General features: G+C 46.8%; 1 protein-coding gene across 1 annotated transcript in view; it reads right to left on the bottom strand.

The window, feature by feature from the left end:
- Positions 1-20,366, bottom strand: part of LOC135399180 (SLIT-ROBO Rho GTPase-activating protein 1-like) — a 63,442-nt gene extending 43,076 nt beyond the window's left edge. Inside the window, exon 1 of the mRNA XM_064630946.1 lies at positions 19,757-20,366. Within this exon, the coding sequence (XP_064487016.1) occupies positions 19,757-19,829 (73 nt within the window). The 5' untranslated portion in view covers positions 19,830-20,366. The remainder of the gene's footprint in view (positions 1-19,756) is intronic.
- Between the last annotated feature and the right edge of the window lie 324 nt (positions 20,367-20,690).

The following is a 20,690-nucleotide window of genomic DNA, read 5'->3' as shown; positions in this document are numbered from 1 at the left end:
CAAGAATGTGTGTAAACAGTGCAGGATGACCACCGTCGTTTACAAAGGGTGCCCGATGCCCCCCGCCTGCCTCCGCAACGGCACTAGCCATAGAAAATTGAATTGCACTGGTCTCCCGCCTGGTCAGTCTATGGGTAAGGGAATGTGCATTGGGAGATTAGCGTGCGCCGGTGTATTATGAACCTGGATAATGCAGCTTTCGCTTTCTGTAACTTCGCCTTGCATGAACCGATGAGCTGGCAGTCTCGGGAGTCCGGCTGGTCCCATAATTGAGGTACCCTACGATGCCTCGCAGTCTGAAAATCTACAGTGGTGCGAAGTTTTTGTGAAGAACGAACAGAAAGTAGCGAGAAAGAAGACAAACTGCCGAGACAAAGAGCACTAGAGATGAAACCCCCACAATCTCGAAATGTAACGCCAAGGGGGTAAGATACCTGTGCAGATAGCGCACCGATAAGATTGCTCACAGATTCTTGCATGCAACAGTTACACGGCCCTGTATATGCGTATATCATCACTCGAACTTGTGCTCCGAAATCGACGCAGAAACGAATACAGTAATTACATAGCAATAAGAAAGCTTCTCAACGTTAGTTCGTTTGTTTGTTTAATAAGCATCGCTTCTCCGCCAGCAGCGAGGCTACCGCTAGAGAGTCCACGTGATTACGACAACCAATAGAAACAGCAGACGCCCTCTTTCCTGCGACGTCAGATCCCCGTGGAGATCCCTTTCTCCCCAGGAAAGTGCATAGATATTAAATAAGCCAGTTTTGTAGGTTTATATTGCCTCTGCGGCTAGAGTAGCCACAGCGAAAAAAACAACAAAAAAACATCACGGTGAGGCACTTTTGCACGCCAAAAAGAGAGGGCAGCTCGGACGACTGAACCTCACTATGCAATAAGGGGATAAGTCGAAAAATCCCCGACAAAACTTCAAGTGAGTATTTGGTAAAGGGATTGCAGCTGGGTTTCGGCGAATAACGCAAATGCAAAGCGTGTTAAATTTATCTACAGGGTGTCCCAGAAAACGTGTCATTGAATTATAATAAAAAAACTACACCACCTAGAATCATGCGGTCAAGGGCATTTGTTCTAACTAGGTTTTTGCCTCCTCCTGATGTGGATGTCGTGTAACGTAAGTTTAATTCTGTAAATTTTTGCGAACTGAAGTCGGAAATTTGCCAAGTAAAGGTCACTTTTTACCCCACCAATGTGAAGAGCGTGTCTAATTTACTTAAATTAATGATAATTGACAGGGATATTCAGGGACTATCCCATCAGAAAAAAATAGCCGAACATCATATTTGTCTGCGCACATGATGTCATCATATGATGTCGTGCGTGTCTGAAGCACATAAAAAATAACTTGTGTCGCCGATTTCTTCAACGTAATCCGCCATGTGGGCTTAGGAGGCAAAGACACTTCGGCGGCACAGTCTGGTACCGGCGAGAATATCTCGGCACCCCCCCACCCCCGCAAAAAAAGAAAAAATAGTGTCCTGACCTAACCTGGGCAAACGCATCCTACATTTCACAGGATGGCAACTACCAAATGCGTTATGCTCAGCAAGGCCGCGGTTGTCCTGCTCTAGAAGTGCTTGAGGTTATGTTATTCAAACGCATATAAAAAAAAGGTTCTAGACCACTCTATTTTATTACTTTTATATTTTTAGTTTCCTCTTTCCTAAAGAAAGAGGGAAAAGAAGCAAGCGTATAGGCGGAGTGCGCCGGCCCTAAAGAAAGAGGGGAAAAGCACTGGGAAAGCTATGGTGTGACGTCACGTGCAACCCATGTATATGACCCTCTTTCACTCGCATATGCGATATTTAGTTTTCAAACGCTTTCACTAATTTTTAAAACCCAGAAGTCCCGATAACGAACTACACTTTCGAGAAATTCTCGAGGATTGCAGGCTTGACCACCAGGTATACATGCACGTTTTACTGAGGATTGCTTGTCACACAGCAAGTAACGAACACATAAGCAAGTAACAAGAGCAACAGCAGCAAGTAACAACACCTAAGTGCTAATAGCACACGATGTCATCCCGAATTCCAGAGAAAACAGAAACATATTGTTGTCCCTATTCCTCTTTCTGAATACACGTTACAATTTGGCGCAAATCGAAATTTCAACGCCCGCCATCTTGAGCGCAGAATGACTCCGACCGTTCGAAAATTCCCGGCGAAGGGTGGCTACTTCAGGGTCACGTGATGCTACGTCACACCAAACTCGCGAGTTACTCGGGTTGAATAAAAAAAAACGCGCCCCTTGTCAGACCGACGAAACGAAGTTGGAAACCCAGCCCACACCTGCAACGCAGAAAGAGATTAACACAGGTATGGCTTATTGCGTCCGACTTTCGTTGGGATCGTACTTTCATTCTCCCAATTTCAGTAACTGTCACTTTTTCTACTATCACTCTGTGGGCTGGGTTTGGAACCTCCTTTCGTCGGACTAAGAGCGATTGCGCTCAAAAAGTCATCGAACATTATGCTCTTCGTGCCTCGAAAAGCATGATGTTCGGCTATTTTTTCCGATGGGATACTCATGAATATCACTGTCAATTATCATGAACTTGAGTGAATTCGGCAAGCTCTTCATTTTGATGGGATAAAAAGTGACATTTACTTGGCAAATTTCCGAGTTCAGTTCGCAAATATTTGCATATATAAACTTACGATACATGACATTCACATCAGGAGTTGGCAAAAACCTAGTAAGAACAAATGCTGTTGACCGCATAATTCTAGGTGGTGTAGTTTTTTTTATTATAATTCAATGACACGTTTTCGGGTGTGTGACTTAGCAGAAATTGAACAAAATCCACGAGCATGACATATCCCCCTTTTCAATGGAACATCGCACGCACAGGGTTCTCATACAGAAAAAAAAAAAAAAAAAGAAAGAAAGAAAAGGAAACAGTTTTCACGAGTCGGACTTTGATGGTGATGCCGGGCATAGGGGTGAAGTCACATTTGTGTAGTGGAGCAGCCATGATAGGGCGCATCGTCATGGTAAAGGAGCACAATCTTGAAAATAATGGCCTGGATGGCCAGCATAATATGACTTTTTTTGGTTACTGCACACGCTTTTCTGATTACAACGCTCAATAGACACAATCACGTGAAGTATGGACAGCGTGTTTTTCAACTGGAAGTCGAAGTTCGAAGGAAGTCGAAGCCGCATCGTAGCAAAGTTATGCGCAAAGTTAAGCGTAGTATGCGCGTGTAGAAAGGGGGCCGGATCTGACTGTCCGTCCCATTGACACACATGCATTTCCCGTTGCTTACCCTCCTGTAGCGGGCCAATAAATTGCAATACGGTCCTAAATTTTCTTTGGCAGCTACATACTGCTATGTAGATGTCATTGCCGAAAAAATAAATAAGTAAAAAGGGGAAAAGTCGACTTATCCCCTTATTGCATACAGAGGTTCGATTGTTTCCGAGCGCGTCTGCTCCGCACTCTGCAGACGACCGCTGCTCAGGCGTGCCCTCATTGGTCGGTTACGGTATGACGTTCTCTCGTTTTTCCACAGCGCCAATTCCGCCACCCTCTCGACATACCAACAACCAGAATCTGCTCTTGCGGTGTATTCCATCCGATTGCGCAAAAACTACGTCAGTATTTCGGATGGGATTCTCGGTATTATGGTCAGTGATCAACGAGGAACAAGATACCACCATACTTCCGGAATCGAACGCAGTCGCGGATATATATAGAGAGAGGGGGGGGGGGGGGGTCCGGATGTCCTGGTCACCCCTTCGTTTTTTTGTTGTCACACATTGTTTCCATTGGTCCTAGGTTGTGCAATGTAGCATGTTGTCCAACGCTGGACCCCAATCAGAAAAATCCTGGATGCGCTCCTAAGTACAAGTTCAGCCGAGATAAAACTGGCCCCTATACCGTTCTTTCGGCCCTACATACCTCCACATACTACACAGCATAGCAACAGACTCGCTGCTCCGATGTCACATTGCGCGGACCCCTGCACCCCGTTTAAAGTAACACACCGGGCACAATCAACGCCGTACGACAGACAGGCTATCGCAAAAATATGGGCAAAACATGGGTCCGAGCAAGAGAGAGCATACAAATCTCCCCCGTACGTCTTCTTGCTGTATGTGTAGGGCTTTTTCTCTACCAGGAGGGCGAGTAGGGGGAACGACGTGGGGAGGGTACTGGAGGGACCCACCAAAGCAAAAACCGTATTTGGGGATAGCGGGACCGCCAGTGAGTCAGTCACGGTTGAGTGGTGGTACTTGCAAGTATATGACGGGGCCTCCTTTTTCGAGGAAACACGGAGATCGCGGCTTACCGACAGACAACGGCAAACGCGGCGAAGTATTTGTCACTTTGATCATTCTTGTTGTACGTGGATCATTTATTTTCAACGTATATATATGCAACACATATATACAGAGGAGACAGCTGGGCCCACTTGCACGAACGTTGAGGCTAATTCCTCAGTACTGCACTCGGTAGCTTCGGCGGTGCCTTCTGCACACGGTACTATCCTCGACGATTCCCTTTCTTATACGGCACTGGCAAAGCTACCATGTGCAGCACTGAGGAGCGGCCTGAACGTTCGTGCAAGCGGGCACAGCTGGTGCAAGAAATGTGGAATGGTGGTGTCAAATGATGTAAACGTGAAATGGTACGGATAAAACACGATGGTGGAGCAGACACGTGAAAATGAGAAACAGACGAAGAACTTGCAAAAACGAGAGAGAGAGAGAGAGAGAGAGAGAAACAAGGGCGCTTATTTAGCACTAATGGGGTTGACGGCACGACGACTCGACGTTTTTGGCAAGCAGCACTGCCTTCGACAGGACAGAAGCTGGCTTGGTGGTACGGTGACGTGGTAAACATGGGAAAGGGAAATGCAAGAGGGGGAGGAGAAGCGCCAGCGTACGTGTCACCAAGATTTGTCACAACAACGACCCTGCTCTCTCTTTCTCCCTCTGTACGTTTCCCTTTCCCACCTTCATAACCACATTACCGGTCTCGCGCCACTTCCCCACAGTCCTGTTCACAGGAGTGCCCACACCACGTATCAGTCCGTAAACCACAGCGCCCTTGATCGGCGGCCAAAATGTTTGTAAACAACGCGGTTGCCGTATCCGTGCCTTGTTTTGTAACCGCTTTCGACCTCGGTATTAGTTTTCTGCAATATTCTTAGAAATAGAACACGTAGATTTGCAAGTGTGGTCCCGTACTGCTGGACACTCCAACTGATGCCTAAGATTCACTCACACTCATACTTCGGGGAAATAATCCACCATGTCGAGTATGAAGCACCGAAATTAGTTCAAGAAGAAAAGCCATTCTCTGATATATGCTGTTGGCAGGGTTCCGTTTTCTTTCGTGTGGTGTCGTGGGTTACCAGCGACAAGGAAGAGTAGATCTCTTTGCCCATGCGGCAGTCTTTCACAAAACAATATGCGCGAAGCATCCGGGTATAGGTACTCTCTTTAGTGAGTTTACTCTACATGAGGACATTTTGAGTTTGTCTCAAACATTTCCCTAGTATACTTGGAAAAAGATCAGCGCCTAAGGGATTTCTTGCTCCTTCCCCGTGAATCATATGCCTTTTCCCTCCTCCTAAAAGTGGACAAGGGCACACAGATGACAAACAAATTGTCTTCGTAAGAGGGTAGCTAGTCGTTGGAACGCAGAGAGTGACATGCGCCTAATTGGTGCTGATAAACCTCCTTTTTTTCATTCGTTCTTTTTTTGCAAGCTCTTCGTCTGTTTTACATACGTCGGATAGCCATACATAAGCCTCCACTCATCAAGGCAGTCTGACACAAGTGGCATTTCCCCCCACTTTGGTACTCAGAAAAACAGCCCACATGACGACGAATCGCTTGAGGGATATTGAGTCGTGACGTCACGACTGACCGGCGACCCTGCCCTCTATAATTACGACCCTCGTCGGTGGCACGTGCAAAACACTGCCAAGGGTGGTGCGCGCGTGCTCGTCAAATTAATGACTCCCATGGAGCTTATATCCGAACGAGCTCATGCATGAATGAATTTTTTTTTCTCCCTCAGGGGGCGTAGTATAGTAGAAAACATGGCGCTCTGACGTCACTATCGTGTGCCGCTGCCTGCAGCGTGCCGCGCAGCAGAAACACCTGGCAATAAATATGTACGTGTGGAAAAACGTTTTTCAAATTGTGTCCGTCGCGCCTTATCGATAAGACGATCGGCTGATGCACCATGTTACGGCTTGGAAATTACACGACTACCGACTCAATTACAGCGACCATGTCATTAGCATACCTCCCCAGCGCCGCAATTTGGAGGATACCGCTGCTGTCGTCTGCTACTGCAGAGCGTCTGCTTCTTCCGTTTTAAATTCAAATTTTGGCTGGCCAATCATGATGGAGATCCCGCGGACCGATGTGCAGCGCCCTTAACGGATCATGCGGACAGCACCCTCCATGGGAGCTGCGTATTATGACATGGTCGGTATAATCTAGTAGGTCGTAGTTGAAACAGAAGGAAAGAAGAAAAGGCTTCGGTGATCTGTGTCATCTGCAAGCGATACTGTGATGCCCGATCGTGAGGATCTACGGCATGGTGCAAAACGGTGCAAAACGTGGTGGTACGGCGTGGTGCTCAAACATGCCACTTCTTCGATCAAGCACAAAACAGTAGTAAAAAGCGCCAGAATGAAATCTCTTTCTTTACCTATACATTCCTCCACTGTCACCATTAGTGCGAACACACGCAGGAACATCCCATCTGCCGCTTCAAATTTTATTTGTTGTCACACTAGCGCGAATACCGGCTGCTATCATCAAACACCATCGTGCACGATCTCTCTGCGCCGGCGATCGTCAAACGATCAGGGCTAACGCAGAGGTTAGAATCAACCATGCTGCACCACGCTTTCACGCTTCTAGTTATCTGTAAAGCATTCCTTTCTGCAAACAGGTAAAAAAAATACGAGGCGATGTCGTCTTCCAGATTGCGCGCGTCCTGAATTCCGCGTTAGGGTCATTATCTTCGCAGCCTTTACTTATTTTTTTCTCAGGAAGTCGTAGACGGGTAGTGAAATTCTGCAGCGCGAGTCGAAGGTGAAACGGCGTGCGTTCGTTTTCAGTGGCAGTGAATCGCTACGCGACTCCTAATCCCGCAAGGTCATAAGGCCGCATGCAAATAAGAGCTTGCCCGCCATCTGACCCTACCGACGAGAAGATTAGTATAAGGTTGTGTCCCACGAATCAAAAATGGCTACTGCGCTATCTCGTAAAGACAATGCGACTGCAACTTCTGCGCTCAAGCAAGCGAAGTTGTTCGCAAGAGGAACGTGTAGCACGATAAAAGTTTGAAGGTAAACTTTTCTTTCGCATATGCCTGGGAAACGTTTGAAGAAGCTGTGTACACGGCATGAGGAATCAAAAAGTATCTAGGAAACCACCGGACTACTCCCGAGAAACTTACCAGTTCGCTTCAACAAAATCATGACGTGTCGACGATTCCAAGAGGAATTTCATGTGTGAGGCAAGCTGTAGCTAGGGGCTTTGCAAGCTGACATCGCAAACATATATCTTCGTTTACGTCGGCTCATCCACCCCATACGAGAGCCTTCCATTTCGACTCTTCACGCAACCTTGGTTCACACGTGAAAAACGAGAGAAAAAATTACCGCAATAAAATAAAAGAAAAAAAAAACGCTAGTACAACACACAAAAAATAAAACTCATATTGAACGGTACTGCTTCCCACAATACAACCGCGCTCCGAATCAGGGATGGCAAGTAAGAAAAAGTATAACGAAAAAGCATATGTTACATAAATCATGACCACTTCAAAAAAGGGCAACACGAGAGCAAAAAAATATCAAAACGAAATAGATAACTGTACAAAGGGACCGCTGGGGGGCCCGCGGTTCCGCGACGACGCTGTCGTCTGCTACCACCCCCGGTGTTTCCTCGCAGACGATATATTTCACGACGACGCGAGCTCGCGTTTCCGCGAATGAATGCGCTTTGGTTGTTAGAAAAGCGGTCCTTGCTTTCGTGATTTACGCCTGACGTAACTTCCGTCTTCTGTATGCTTTTCGAGGAAACCCGAAACTTCCTAATCACTCGAACGAAATTACCACAAATCAATGTGACAGCACAAAAAAAGAACGTCCTCATGGGATCCATAATTTACGCCAGCTAACATCAGCTGTGATGAAGCGCCGCTACTTCGTTATGCACAAAGATGGTCATTTATAACGACGCAAAGTTTGCCTTTCATAAATAACATCCCGAAAAAATAACGATAACTTTGAGAGTGCACGTTGTTGAGGGATAAGAAACGACGCAGAGGGGCTATAGAGGAAGATCTGTTCGTCTTCAGTAAACGACAACCTTGTTCTATTTTAATACGCGAGATGCAAATGACAGCAAGAATTGCCTCTCTATATGAAAGTGCTACGAGGCACAACAAAAGCCTAGCTGGCCTAGCGTCAGGTTTCAAGTTTCTCATTATATGCGTTCTGCAATGATCAATGAGAGCGTAAATTTGTCTCATGATGATCGCCGCGTAAGCGATAGCCTAGCCTCGTCGAGCCAATCCATCACAGTGCTCAGCTTTCTGTAAGCAATATAAAGGCAGGGTACGTTCACTGCACATATAATTGCAGGATGTGTAACCTTAGCTTCCTCGAATGTTGGTTACCCTCTGATATACTTGGACGCTGCAGTCATGCAGAGGAATAGATAAGAAGAAACAGGATACAGAGTGCACACTTTTGAAATAGATCGAGTAGAAAAAAGAAAAAAAAAGTTATATATTTGTACGCTGATATGTCACAGATAAGACGATGCATAGAATAAATGGACATGCTCTTCGCACTGGGACTGATGACCTTTCGTGTGTTTCCTCTCACGCTGTTAAACTTGACTGCTCATGTTACAGGTGTACATCTCCTCCATGTAGTGTATCAGAAAGGGAGAAGTCGAGGAACCCCTCAAGGCAGTGTAGGAGTGGGATACATTTTGAGATACACTACATCGCTCGTAGCGAGCTTCTTAAAAAAAAATTAATCTCGTAATATACACCAACCTCCCCCATAAAGACGCAGTAACGAAAAATGGGAGAGAAAAAAAAATGTCACTGAAAATTATGCGCTTCCAGGAATAGCAGGAAGAGCTATCTGAAGAATAGCAGGAAGGGCTCTGGCGTGTGTCCTCTAGCAACAGCGCGCATTTTCGTTCTCCGCAACACGTTGGAAGACAGCCGACGTCATGGGGTGAGAAAGAAATCAACTTTCGAATGACCAATGTTGCCAGGCGCGTGGAAGATCGGGCACCTCATGACTCCATACTGCTCTCAAAAGTCGAAATTACTTCTCTACGTCACACAGGGAAACAATATTTTGGGAGAATGACAATGTGAGACACGAAGATTGCAATTGTAATTCAAAAGTCGTGCAAGGCTTGCACGCTCTGTGAAGTGCACCACATTCAACTACGTTGCCCTTCTGGGAGTTCCCGACGCCGACACTGGTAGCAGACGATAAAGGACAACCTTCTTTTCGCATTCACGCGCGATGCTCGGACTTTCTCTCAACGGACCAGCTGCTGAAGGCGATAGCATCGCCCCCTGACGTGTGCACTCTCGAACCAATATATCACGGATCCTCGGTGTAGCAGACGTTCGCAGTTCACGGACCTTCGCGTAAAGGAGCTTCGTCAAAGGGAAACCTTGAAAGTGCAACTACGCCACCCACGGACAAGAAAAACAGAAAGCGCGTGGCGGGCCAGCCGCCCCTTCCAAATAAACACGACTTTTCAAAATGCGATCAGGGGAAAGCAAAATAGCGACACCCTTGACACGCGCGATAAACTTTGCAGAAGTGTTCAGGGTAGCCACACACGATGATTTAGTTCTCTATGCTTTTCGTTCAGGTCGAAGGCGCCAACTATATAAGGGATAGCGTTCCACCACACACGTAAACGAGTGAGGGATTCGCTACGATGCACCAGAATTATTTCTGTACACAAAATTTCACAGTGAAACTTTTTTTTTCAAAATTTGCAAAATTCCCTGTGTATGTTAAGACCATAAATGTATACCTTACTAATGAACACCCAATGGGCAATTTCTATTGATAACAAAGAAGAAACGCTTCCCGCCCTTGTAAACATGTCGTAAAGGCATTTAAAAGTAACGAAGTCGAAAATGAAACCGGAGAAAGCCATTGCAGCCTATTGCAGACGACAGTAACAAACCACGTGACTTCCTACGGAAGCGTCGTTGCTGTTCAGCTGCTTCGATAGCGCGTCTGCGGAAACCCTCCCCGCTTGGAGACAGGCTCCATCAGCCAACACCCGGGTCGGTGACCGTCAGCACGCTAAAAATCGCTCTCAATATAGCCAGCATCACACGTGGGGGAAGCGACCCCTGCATTTAGATTCCCGACCGACGTTTGCCAATCAATGGCCGCTATTGCACATAACACGGCCGACGCCATATTGCGTGATCCGAGTATATAAAGCGCTAAGTACTGCCCCCATCCTCTTTTTTCCCCAATTAACGTCAGTCAGCAGCAATTTAAGCTCTGCTATCCCCACCGGCGGAAGGCGTGGTTTACCTTGAGGGATTACGCTATATGCAGTAATTTAGAGCGCGTTGGGGTTTATCTTACGAAGCATGCACATGTAAATAAAAAATTATTCAAATTACACGTATTTCAATTGTTCTCTGTGCGAGACACGAGCTGAACGATGTAACGCCGCATCCGAGATTACATGACGCATTTTATAGTACACATTCATTTTAATCTGTGTAGCGAATCGCCCTTATTATTATTTTTTCTTTCGTGGTAGACCGCAAGTCGACTGCGGGGATAGATGGAGAGGACAGAAGAAAGATGGAAGCAAGGGAAGTTAGTATGCATGCAGGGCCGACTTCGTGGGAGACCCAGGAAAAGCCTCGAAAAACACAGTCGCTGGGGGGATTCACTCCCGTTACCTGGCAGCCTCTAGCATGACATTGAAGAAACGAGCAAGCAACCATGCTGGGAATCCAGCCAAAGGCAACAAACACGAAAAATACACGGTATACTACGGGACACAGAAGCTGTGTCCCGCTGTACCTGTGTGCTCTTCGTGTTTAGCAAGTACATGTACCAACTACCCCAAATCGCAGCGCTTGTGGCAAGCAACCGCCTCGCTACCTCTGCACCTAACTCTAAAAACCGTATAAAAAGTACTAAAGAAATTCTTCAAGGATTATGAAGTGCACACGGCGAAGTGCACAGCAGTTTTCCTCAATTTTATAGCAACGCAAAAAAGAAAAGCCTACATGTCGAGTGAACACGAAGAGCTATAGGCTTATTTCTTCTCCCTATGCCCTGTCTAAGCGCCATGCGACGACAACGCAGTAAAGGGACCATGAAAACATACACGAAAATTATGCGTTCTCCGCGGAGAATGTTGTCAAGAACGACTCTTCCATGCAGAGCAGCTCACACGCAAAAATAGCGACCGCCCAACGTACTACCCATCCCCCTACAAGCGGCATGACATCACTGGCATTACTCCAAGTCAGTCCGCCAATGGGGAAGATCGCCTGTTTCTGACGTCACGTCTAGTTTCTATGTCGCACCGGCAGGGGTCGCTTTTCTTTGTCGTCCTTTTTAGTCAATATCCCCGTTATTCTAACCAATGCTCGGTTCATACTCTACACGGCAAATGTATTAGCGCCCACGAATGCCTTAGAGACGCTTGCAGGGACGTGTTGAGGACCTTCTTCGTGGTCCCTTTAAAATGAGAGACACAAAAGAAAGAAAAGAAAGTCGGCGCCTCTTGGCTGCCCTCCCTAATAGCAAAGGAAAGCTGACAGGGTCAGAGAATAGTGAAAGATAAAAGAGTCCCCACGCCCTCACGTTCACTTAGATCAAAACTGGCGGCACGACAAATGGCATTTCGTTGTTTGAAGTGCCCGTAAGTGTGTACCACCTCCTCTCTCTCATACAGGCACTTGGAAAGACACTACAAATGCAAACAACCCCCAGTACTATACAGGAGGGCTGCGAAGCTATGCAAAGATGCACTCTCATATCTTTCCAGTCCGTCGCTCAGAAGTAACGGAGCTGTCTCTCACCCCCCACCCCCACCCCTCAAGCCAGGTGCCCCCCCCCTGCCCCCTCTCGTGAAGTGACGGCGTCGTCTCCCAAGAAGAGACACCCTATATGCGTGGAGACTACTCCAGATGTGCTGCTTTCTAACGGGGACGTAAGTCTGGTCGACGGACCCCCCCCCCCCCCCTTTTCATTTCCCTTGGATTACGCGATGCCTAGAATATACAGGAATGTATGTCGTTCCGCGCGAACTGCCGCCGAATTCCGTTAAAAAGATGCTACGTTTATACAGCCGCACATGAAGTTTTATGTATACGCGCGTTTACAAGCGTAAAAAAAAAAAAAAAGAGAACGACGATTCGTTTGTTATAATTAATGCCAGTACGTTCATAACTCCACGACTTGTAAAAATCGAGGGTACCCTCCTTCGTCTCTTCCTCGAAGCCAACTACACTGCAAAAGGACAGCGGAACCACCTCTCAAACCGGGTGGAATATACTCCAATATATTATGTATAAGCGCACAAAACAAGGACTCAGTAAGGACAATATTCCCGGTTATCCTTTGGTTCATTGCGCGAGTTCACACGTTCATCTACGAACCAAGAAAAGAGCGAAAATAGAGAGCGCGTAGTTTTAGGATATCGGAAGCTCTCTACGAAAACGATACGACAAGGGAAGCTGTCAAATCAAAGATAAGCAATGTGATGGCAGCCACTTCATAGTAACATATCAGGCGGTCGGCTTATCACCATTCATTTACCAACTCCCTGTGTTAGCGAGTCCTAGTACAGGAAGTAAATCACGATGACATAACGTACAGTTTCGAAAACATGATCAGTCAAACGCCTTATTTCTCCAATTAGTCAATCAACCATTTAAAGGGGATGATATTATAAAGTTGCTGATCTTTGATCTGACATTTCATTTATCGTATTTTCGTACACAGCGATTCCCATCTTCTTAAAACTCCCCTCTCTGTCCTCTTTCCCTCCCCCACCTTTCCTCTAATATCCCAATAAACATATTACCGTACGTCCTCTCTAATATCGAACGCGACATCACAAAACCCGCAAAAAGCTTCAATGACGAAAAAAAAAAAAAAAGAGAGAGGTAATCATTCAAACAGAGCGATCACCGAACACAGTAATGCCTCTCCACTCATCGATTCATCCGGCTCGCGAAACACCATCGCCATAAAACCTTTTCTTTTTTGTCTTCCTTCCTCGTGACTATTGTGATGTGTAGCCCGGTCACCGCCGGAATGACAGTGGCTTTGTGCAGGAAGTCTATGCCCAGCAGAACAAAAGTATACGAGTCTCCCTTCCGGTGCGACACCCCCCTTGAATAAAAGAAGATTCAACGTCCATCCTTACAGACTCCGTCTAGTTAAACGACGCGGGGACGCGGAAGTCATTACAGGTTCAGAGTTCCACCTTTGCTTGTATGCATCGCAAGTTCACTGCCGCGGTGTGGTCCGCTTAAAACGATGATCCCCGTCGCGCGATGATGGTTAAGTGTAGTCCGGATAAAATGATGGTCTTCAGCGTGAGTACATAGTATTTTTCCCATAAAACGATACTATACTGTAAGCTTCTGTATATCAGCTCTGGACAGTTATCTGTGTGAAACACAATAAAATATCTTGTACACATGTCGCACGGGTATTTTCAGCTACCTTTAACTGAGTTGAGGGACGTTGTCTCGGTTGGACCAGTTAACGGGCAAGATACCACTAGGAAGCCACTAAGATACACCATGCGTTCAACAAGTGTTTCGCTATAAAGATCAAGTGCAGTCCGGATAAAACGATGATCCCGCAGCATGAGTGAAAAGTTGATGTTGAGAAAAAAATAAACGGGGGAGAGTCCAAAGTGTCTTTCCACAGAACGATTTTTTTATCTCTTTCTGCAGTTTATGAGTATCATATACTCCTGCCACACGGGCAATTTCAAATGCCTTTGAGTGAATGGCAGTTGACCCCAACTACACGGTGAGGTAGTGTTACTCGCGATCTCGGTTGAATTTGACAACTAGCAAGACGGAAGAAACCACTAAGATACACCATGCATTCAAAGAGTGTTCCGTGCGGATCGGCGCCCGCTATTGGTCTGTTCTGGATATCACGTGGTCCAGTTGCGTGTCCTTGGACGCAAAGAGCACAGACGTATCCTAAAAGTGTACCGCTTATAACAAAACACATTTCAAAACAAAAATTTTATACACAAGAAAAACAAAACAAGAATGACAAGCTGGATTCTATCGTAGCTACAGCTATCACGTGATATCGAACAGCAGTGGTGAACGGAAACAGTCATGTGAGCTCATGGAACAACCATTCAGGGCCGTTGGGAGGTTCAACTGCCATTGACTTCAACTGTAGTTGAGAGATCCGTGTGTAACAAGGATGTAAGTAAGTAGGATGGTGGCACTGCTTGGTGTTGCACCCGACGACTTCAATTCCCCTAGACGCAGTCGTGCAGACGTCTCCGCCTTTGCATCTATTCAGAGCAGCTGTGCAGAGACACACAAATAAATAGGGCGGAGCTGACGACACCAAATGGGGTGCCAACGGAAAGGCGCGCTTTTCTTACTTCGGAGCTTGCAGTGCATCTTCCACCGGCGTCTCCACCCTCATATTCGCCCCAAGCAAACTTCCGTTCAAGAAGGAAATGCCCCCCCCCCCCCCCCCTTGCTACCGGCTTGTGAAATCATGACCCTGCAAGTGTAAGTCGACGCAGGAGAAGAGGTTCTTGCAGATGAGCTACTTACCTGATTTAGCTCACACTGGTTGTTGCCTAAAACGATTGTATACAAACAGGAAGTAAGCTCGTTACAGAACACTTCACCCCCCGTACCAAGTGAGGCGTGTATGACATCTGCACTATGTCACCCCTGCAGCAACATATCGGGAACTACATCAAATACCGCGCAAAGTGCCATTCCCATAGCATATACATGACTGAATGGACAGCAGAAGCCGTATTCTTATCCGGGTTCCCCGCTCGCCAACCATTACAAAGGCGCCACCTCATCTCTGAAACGGCACAGCGCCAAGCACTACAGAGAGTCCTCTTGCGACGTTGGCCACAACCGTTATCCGCAACCGCCCAATATCCATTAGTATGCGACCGCACGGCCTATAGGAGACACAGAATCGCGACGCATAATAGCGCTTCGCCGACGATTTCCAAAGCAGACGTGCCAAACAATAACAAAGCAGACGACAGCGTGATCGTACATGCGTTTCGCGTACACGCAGTACAGTTTGCACTAAGAGAAACACGGCCTAAGCAGGGCCATCCAGGTTCTCCTTGTGTACTCCGTGACAATCGTGGCCGCTTTATGTAGAATCACGTAAAATGCGTCTATTGCGGTCAATACCATTGAAATGACTGCTCATCTTTCTGTCTAAAGACGCAAGGACTTGACTCATTGTCCCTGGCTGGCAGACGACACGATGTTCCATTTTGAGCAGACGACAAGAGCTCCCTCTCCTCCCACATCTGCCTTCTGCTTCGAAGATGTTTTTTCGACAGTAGCAGCACGAAAACAAGACCTCTTTGCAAAAGAAGTCCTACTTTACGAGCATGAAACAGCGCTGTATTTCTAAAGTGCAAATGTTCTGGAAAACGGAGAGCAGTTACCTGTTCGTACACACCGATTTTTTTCATGTTTGCACATACAAGTCCAGTTGAATAAGTCTTCTGTGGTACGGATAACGAGAAGCGCCCAAGTGCATCCTCGATGACGGAATTTAATTACTGGGTAGCGAAGCGTGGTCAAGTACGACAACTTCAGAAGCCATCAACAAAACAGAAAAAAAAAGAAGAAAGAAAACAGCTACGCGCTGTATTAATGACCACCCGCACCCCGCTGATAGCGCGACTTCCGGTGCTGGCGCCTGCCCCACCCGTCGCACTTGCAGGTGACGTCAGCGGAACTTCCGGCAGACGAGCTCTTCACATGATAGCACGGGCACTCTGGTTGAAGGGTTAATCATATGTTAGAAACGCCACCTGATTCATGAAGAACGCGTAGGCAGCGCCTGATTGCGACAGTTCTCGAGAAACAACTAGCTGAGCTCAGGTTTCGGCGAATTAAACTATACTATACACCTGCACTTAAGCGTAAGTGAACTGAAAAGTCTGGTTTTAACTAACAAATGGGTTTTGTTAGCTTCGTAGAAGGGTTGCGAGATTTCCTGTGTTGATTTTTCTTCACAGTTATGAGTTTATATCGAAGTGAGAGTAGTTATCCAACAGCTCAAGAACATATGAGAGACATTTTTTTTACTTTTCTACATTTACAGGGACACATTTGGAACCTCAAAATACTTTTATATGAGTTCATGACGCTTGATACATCACTGTCTAAGGCTTTGACGTCTGCCCTACCTGAGTGTGTGTGGTTCTTTTTTCGCCGTTTTGTGTATGCATGTGGCAGAAGAATTGTACGTTAATGAAGTAAGACTTGTACTTTTTATTTGCGAAACTGTACCAGCTGGTTTGACTTTCGAGGCAGTACGTTTTTCTTGAATGCGCATGCTCCTTGCGTGCCTGGGAAGCAGGGATGACATAGTACGTACCTTTTACGGACTTGACTTAATCAAATAATCCATTACCAATGCTCGGTACATGTACTCAAAATTGAAGGAAAAGCTCTACGATACCGGCCCTAGCGAAAATAAATTTACTACCGTTTGCTTAACCTTCACTGCACTACCCCCAGACAAAGGCTAAAACAACTTCAGTGTTTATTATGTTCTCTGCGCTTATTTTAGGGGACCCGTGTTTTGCACGCGTGAATCACAAAGGTAAAGAATAGCAGCTTGAAGCACGAGTCGAACTTGTTAAACAAAAGCCCACTCCTGCAGCTCCTGTGCGAAGTCCTTTGTAAACACACTGCACACTTTGTCGAGTGAGTTCGCCAAACCCGCCGCTGGGAACACGCGGAAGCCGCAGAAACAGCGACACGGCCGCGGCGCATTTATGTAACGGAAACCGCGTTTAATGCGACACTACGGTGTTAGACAGTCCCCAAACATAAGCACAGTGGTTGTAAGTAGTGACTCTAGTTGTAAGATTATAGGGCACCAGCTTCGAAACGGAACACGAGCAATTGTCTGTACACACACATGAAATTTGTCATGCACAACGTGTCTAACTTTTCAAAAATACAAAATACAAAAAAATTGGGGGAGGGGGGACTCATCACTTAAAAAGTGATGGGCAAACCATACAGAGGCATAAATAGTCAAACCAGGCGAGCATCCTTTTCATGAAATGATTGACAGTGAATAAAAAACGTACACCAAAGGCCTCCTATGCGCTGCTGGCGTACAAGCACTGAAGCGGCAGAAATGTCCTTCTATGGGTAACCCGATACATCCTGTTCAGATACATGGTTGTTTGTATCTCCATTGCTCTTTATTCTAGCCAATAATCGAGTTTAGCGACTGGGACACTACCGTAACGTTCGTTGGTAAGAAATCGGGAAAAGCGACTGGATTCTGAAATTACACGAGCGACTTTCCCCTGTACTCCAGTCGTAGATGCGCAAAACGTCATAGCTTTCTGTCGCCACCTGAACGCAGGACTCAACCGTCATGTCTTCTCGTGCCCAGGCTCAGCAACAATATATTCCTGATTAGCGTACTAACAGGCAAAAATGGGAAAAGTCAAGCACTCGCAAGTGAATAATATAATAAGATAATCCTAGTAGCGTAGTACTAGGCCGTAGCAGACGACACCACCGGCCCTGTCGTCTGCTACGCGCGTACAGATATTCCGGCGTCCTGCGAATGCTCAACACAAAACGCGGCGGGGCTTCTGCCTCGTTAGAAGATTTTTTGTTGTTTTCTTGCAATAGAATATTCCGTGGGATGTCGCTCGTGTGAATACGGCTCCATGGTGAACACACGGGAAAAGGCGCAGATGTTGTCGTCTGCTAAATGCGCAATACGCCACTCCCGATAGCAATATTCCGGTACCGTCGAATGCTAATAAGACACGCCGCGGAACTTTTACCTCGTGAACAGTTTTCTTTCCCTAGAGTATACCGTGGCGATGTCGCTCGCATGAACACACGGTTATGGGAAACCCTCGTCCAATTCACTGACAGTTCAAGAACGGATGCCAACGAATGCATGAGACAACTGTAGAGACGCCCGCCAATGAAGCAACAATTGCTCGCTCCCATGTGACCCCGATGTACGAACGCGTTTCCCTCTTTTTTTCACTTCGCCGCCACTCATCAACCTCAATTTCGACAAGCATTCACCATCCCCGTGGAGAATTATATCCAGTCAATCACTCATGGCGAAACTGTCAAGTACGCTCACAAAACCCTTTTCTGACCGGGGAGCGTGTCTTCCACATCCGGTGTCGAAATGACCTCTCACTTATCGGTCCCATCAAAGCTTAGTTTATCTCGGCTTTGAACGCGGCTTACTGACCGCCAAGTGCAGAAACGAGTGCGATATCTCGGCAAAAGAGGTGGCAGATTGATGACCGACGCGGTGTGATGAAGGTTGTGATGGAAACGAAGAATGGACGGCTTACATGCATACGATGAGGCAAAGTTATATACAACTTAGAGTATCAGTATGATGACGGATATTGATCCAAGTTGTAGAACCTTGTGAGGATGTGCCATGTGTAAGGCTTTGTTAAAAACATCAACGAATATTATGATACGGGAGCAGCAATGTCGATGTAATCGCTCAAACAAATCGCGTAAAATCAATGTTTTATTATGACACAGTGGATGCGTAAAGATGCTGCTGCTCCTGATCGGCATCACTGAAATTCGTTTTATTTATGAAGTTCAGTGAATACGTTTGTAGCGAAGACGGACGTGCGCCCTTTGTTGCAGTTCCGGTTCGAACTCCTTTCGGGAGCACTCATAATTTATGGCCCTAAAATGCTGTCATTCACAATACATTAATTAAGAGGCATGCCCTCATTACCCGCAACCGCGTTACGCATGAGCGCGCGCGGCAGGCAACTGCAGCAGGCGCTCATTTATTGTCGTCTGCAATATTTAGGAATATTGCCACACTAGACGTCATAATAGAAACAACATAACAAATGTGGATGCCATTCTCTCGTAACGCATCGCTGTGCGCCGCTGCTGCTGCATGGTAGGTACGCAGACGTAAATATTTCTCAAGGGCACTGTAGCAGACGACTCACATGTTCACGGGCATGCTTATGATTATAGCGGAACACGCGTATTAATCCAATTGACTCCCATAAAGTCCCCGTTCGCGGAACAGTTAGGTAGGCTACAGTCGAATAGAACGTGTCGGGAAATTATAATTTCGCTTAAAGTAAAAACATACAGGAGACCAGTAACTGTTAAGTGAAAGCAAACTGAAACAGCACACGCTATGACGTGACCGCTACGAGCGATCAAAACGAAACGCCGCGCTGTCTTCTGCTAGGAGTCACTTCGACCGCCTTTGACACGAAAAAGCTCCTCACTGCTCGCCATCAAACTCGGAGCTGACTCAGCTGTTGCATGCGCAAACTTCGCATTCGGCGGAGAGAGACAGCTGTACAACATAAGTCGCAAAACGCTATGAATACATTAGCATCCCTGTTGCCAAGACAATTGACAACACCGTTTGAAACGGTAGCTGTGGTGGTAGAGACTGCTCACCTTTGACTTGGCCGTCGAACAGAAACAAGAGCTCGCGCTCCCGCCTGACCGCAGATTTCTTGTCGGCCGACATCCCTGTGGGTTGGGGGAAATATTGCAGACGAAGCGCAGTGGGGTGGCAGGAAATCAACTGTCGCGACGACCAGCCCGAAGGATTATGACATCCGTTTTTAGAGTCAGACGCCACTCACAGGAAACCAGACAGCAACAACGTCGCAAAATATTGGGCGATGATCCATTCCGTTGTCGACATATTTCCTCACGTTATTTTTTCCTGTAGAATTCAATTTCGTACGCACACGGCCGGCTCTTGTGTGAGCATCACAAGGTTAAGCTCCCGAAAACGTTACGAAGAGCACGTTACGGACCCACAAAACGCAGGATTGGCGCCAAACACAACACACAAACCGCGCAAGCACACGCAAAAGGCACCTCCGCTGTTCTCTTCGTTGTTTTTTCAGGCTGATGTGGGATTCACGTTCACGATGAACTGATGGACGGGACAGCGGGAAGAGCTCTCTCCTCTAAGCGCTCTACGTGATAACAACCTTCCCGGTGCATGACGCGCTTGCACTCACATGGGAAGCGGCCATTGTTCACGTAAACTGCTGTGGTCGAAGCGTGGTCACGTGCAGCGTGATGTCACAGAGTACGGTTTCCGGTTTCATCGCTCGTGGCGACAGCTGGGAGCGGCGCTGGAAAGTAGTACGCGGGACAGTAGCTGCGCCAGATGCGCGAACATTCAAAACACCGCCGAGCGTTACGACGTTCTTCAAATTCGTGAGAATTAGCTAACTGCTTTTTTGTTTATCTAAAATTTATTTAAAATTTATCAGTTTCGACACGTCTCCCACGTAAACTGTAGAGGAGCAAAGGACAAGTCAATTGTGCTCAACGAGGGCGCAGTTTTTTGCTACCCTACTTCCTTCAGTGC

The sequence above is a fragment of the Ornithodoros turicata genome, chromosome 6 (genome assembly GCF_037126465.1).
Source record: "Ornithodoros turicata isolate Travis chromosome 6, ASM3712646v1, whole genome shotgun sequence".
Lineage (NCBI taxonomy): Eukaryota > Metazoa > Arthropoda > Arachnida > Ixodida > Argasidae > Ornithodoros > Ornithodoros turicata.
The sequence above is the reverse complement of the archived record's forward strand: the minus strand, read 5'-3'. Positions and strand labels throughout refer to the sequence as shown.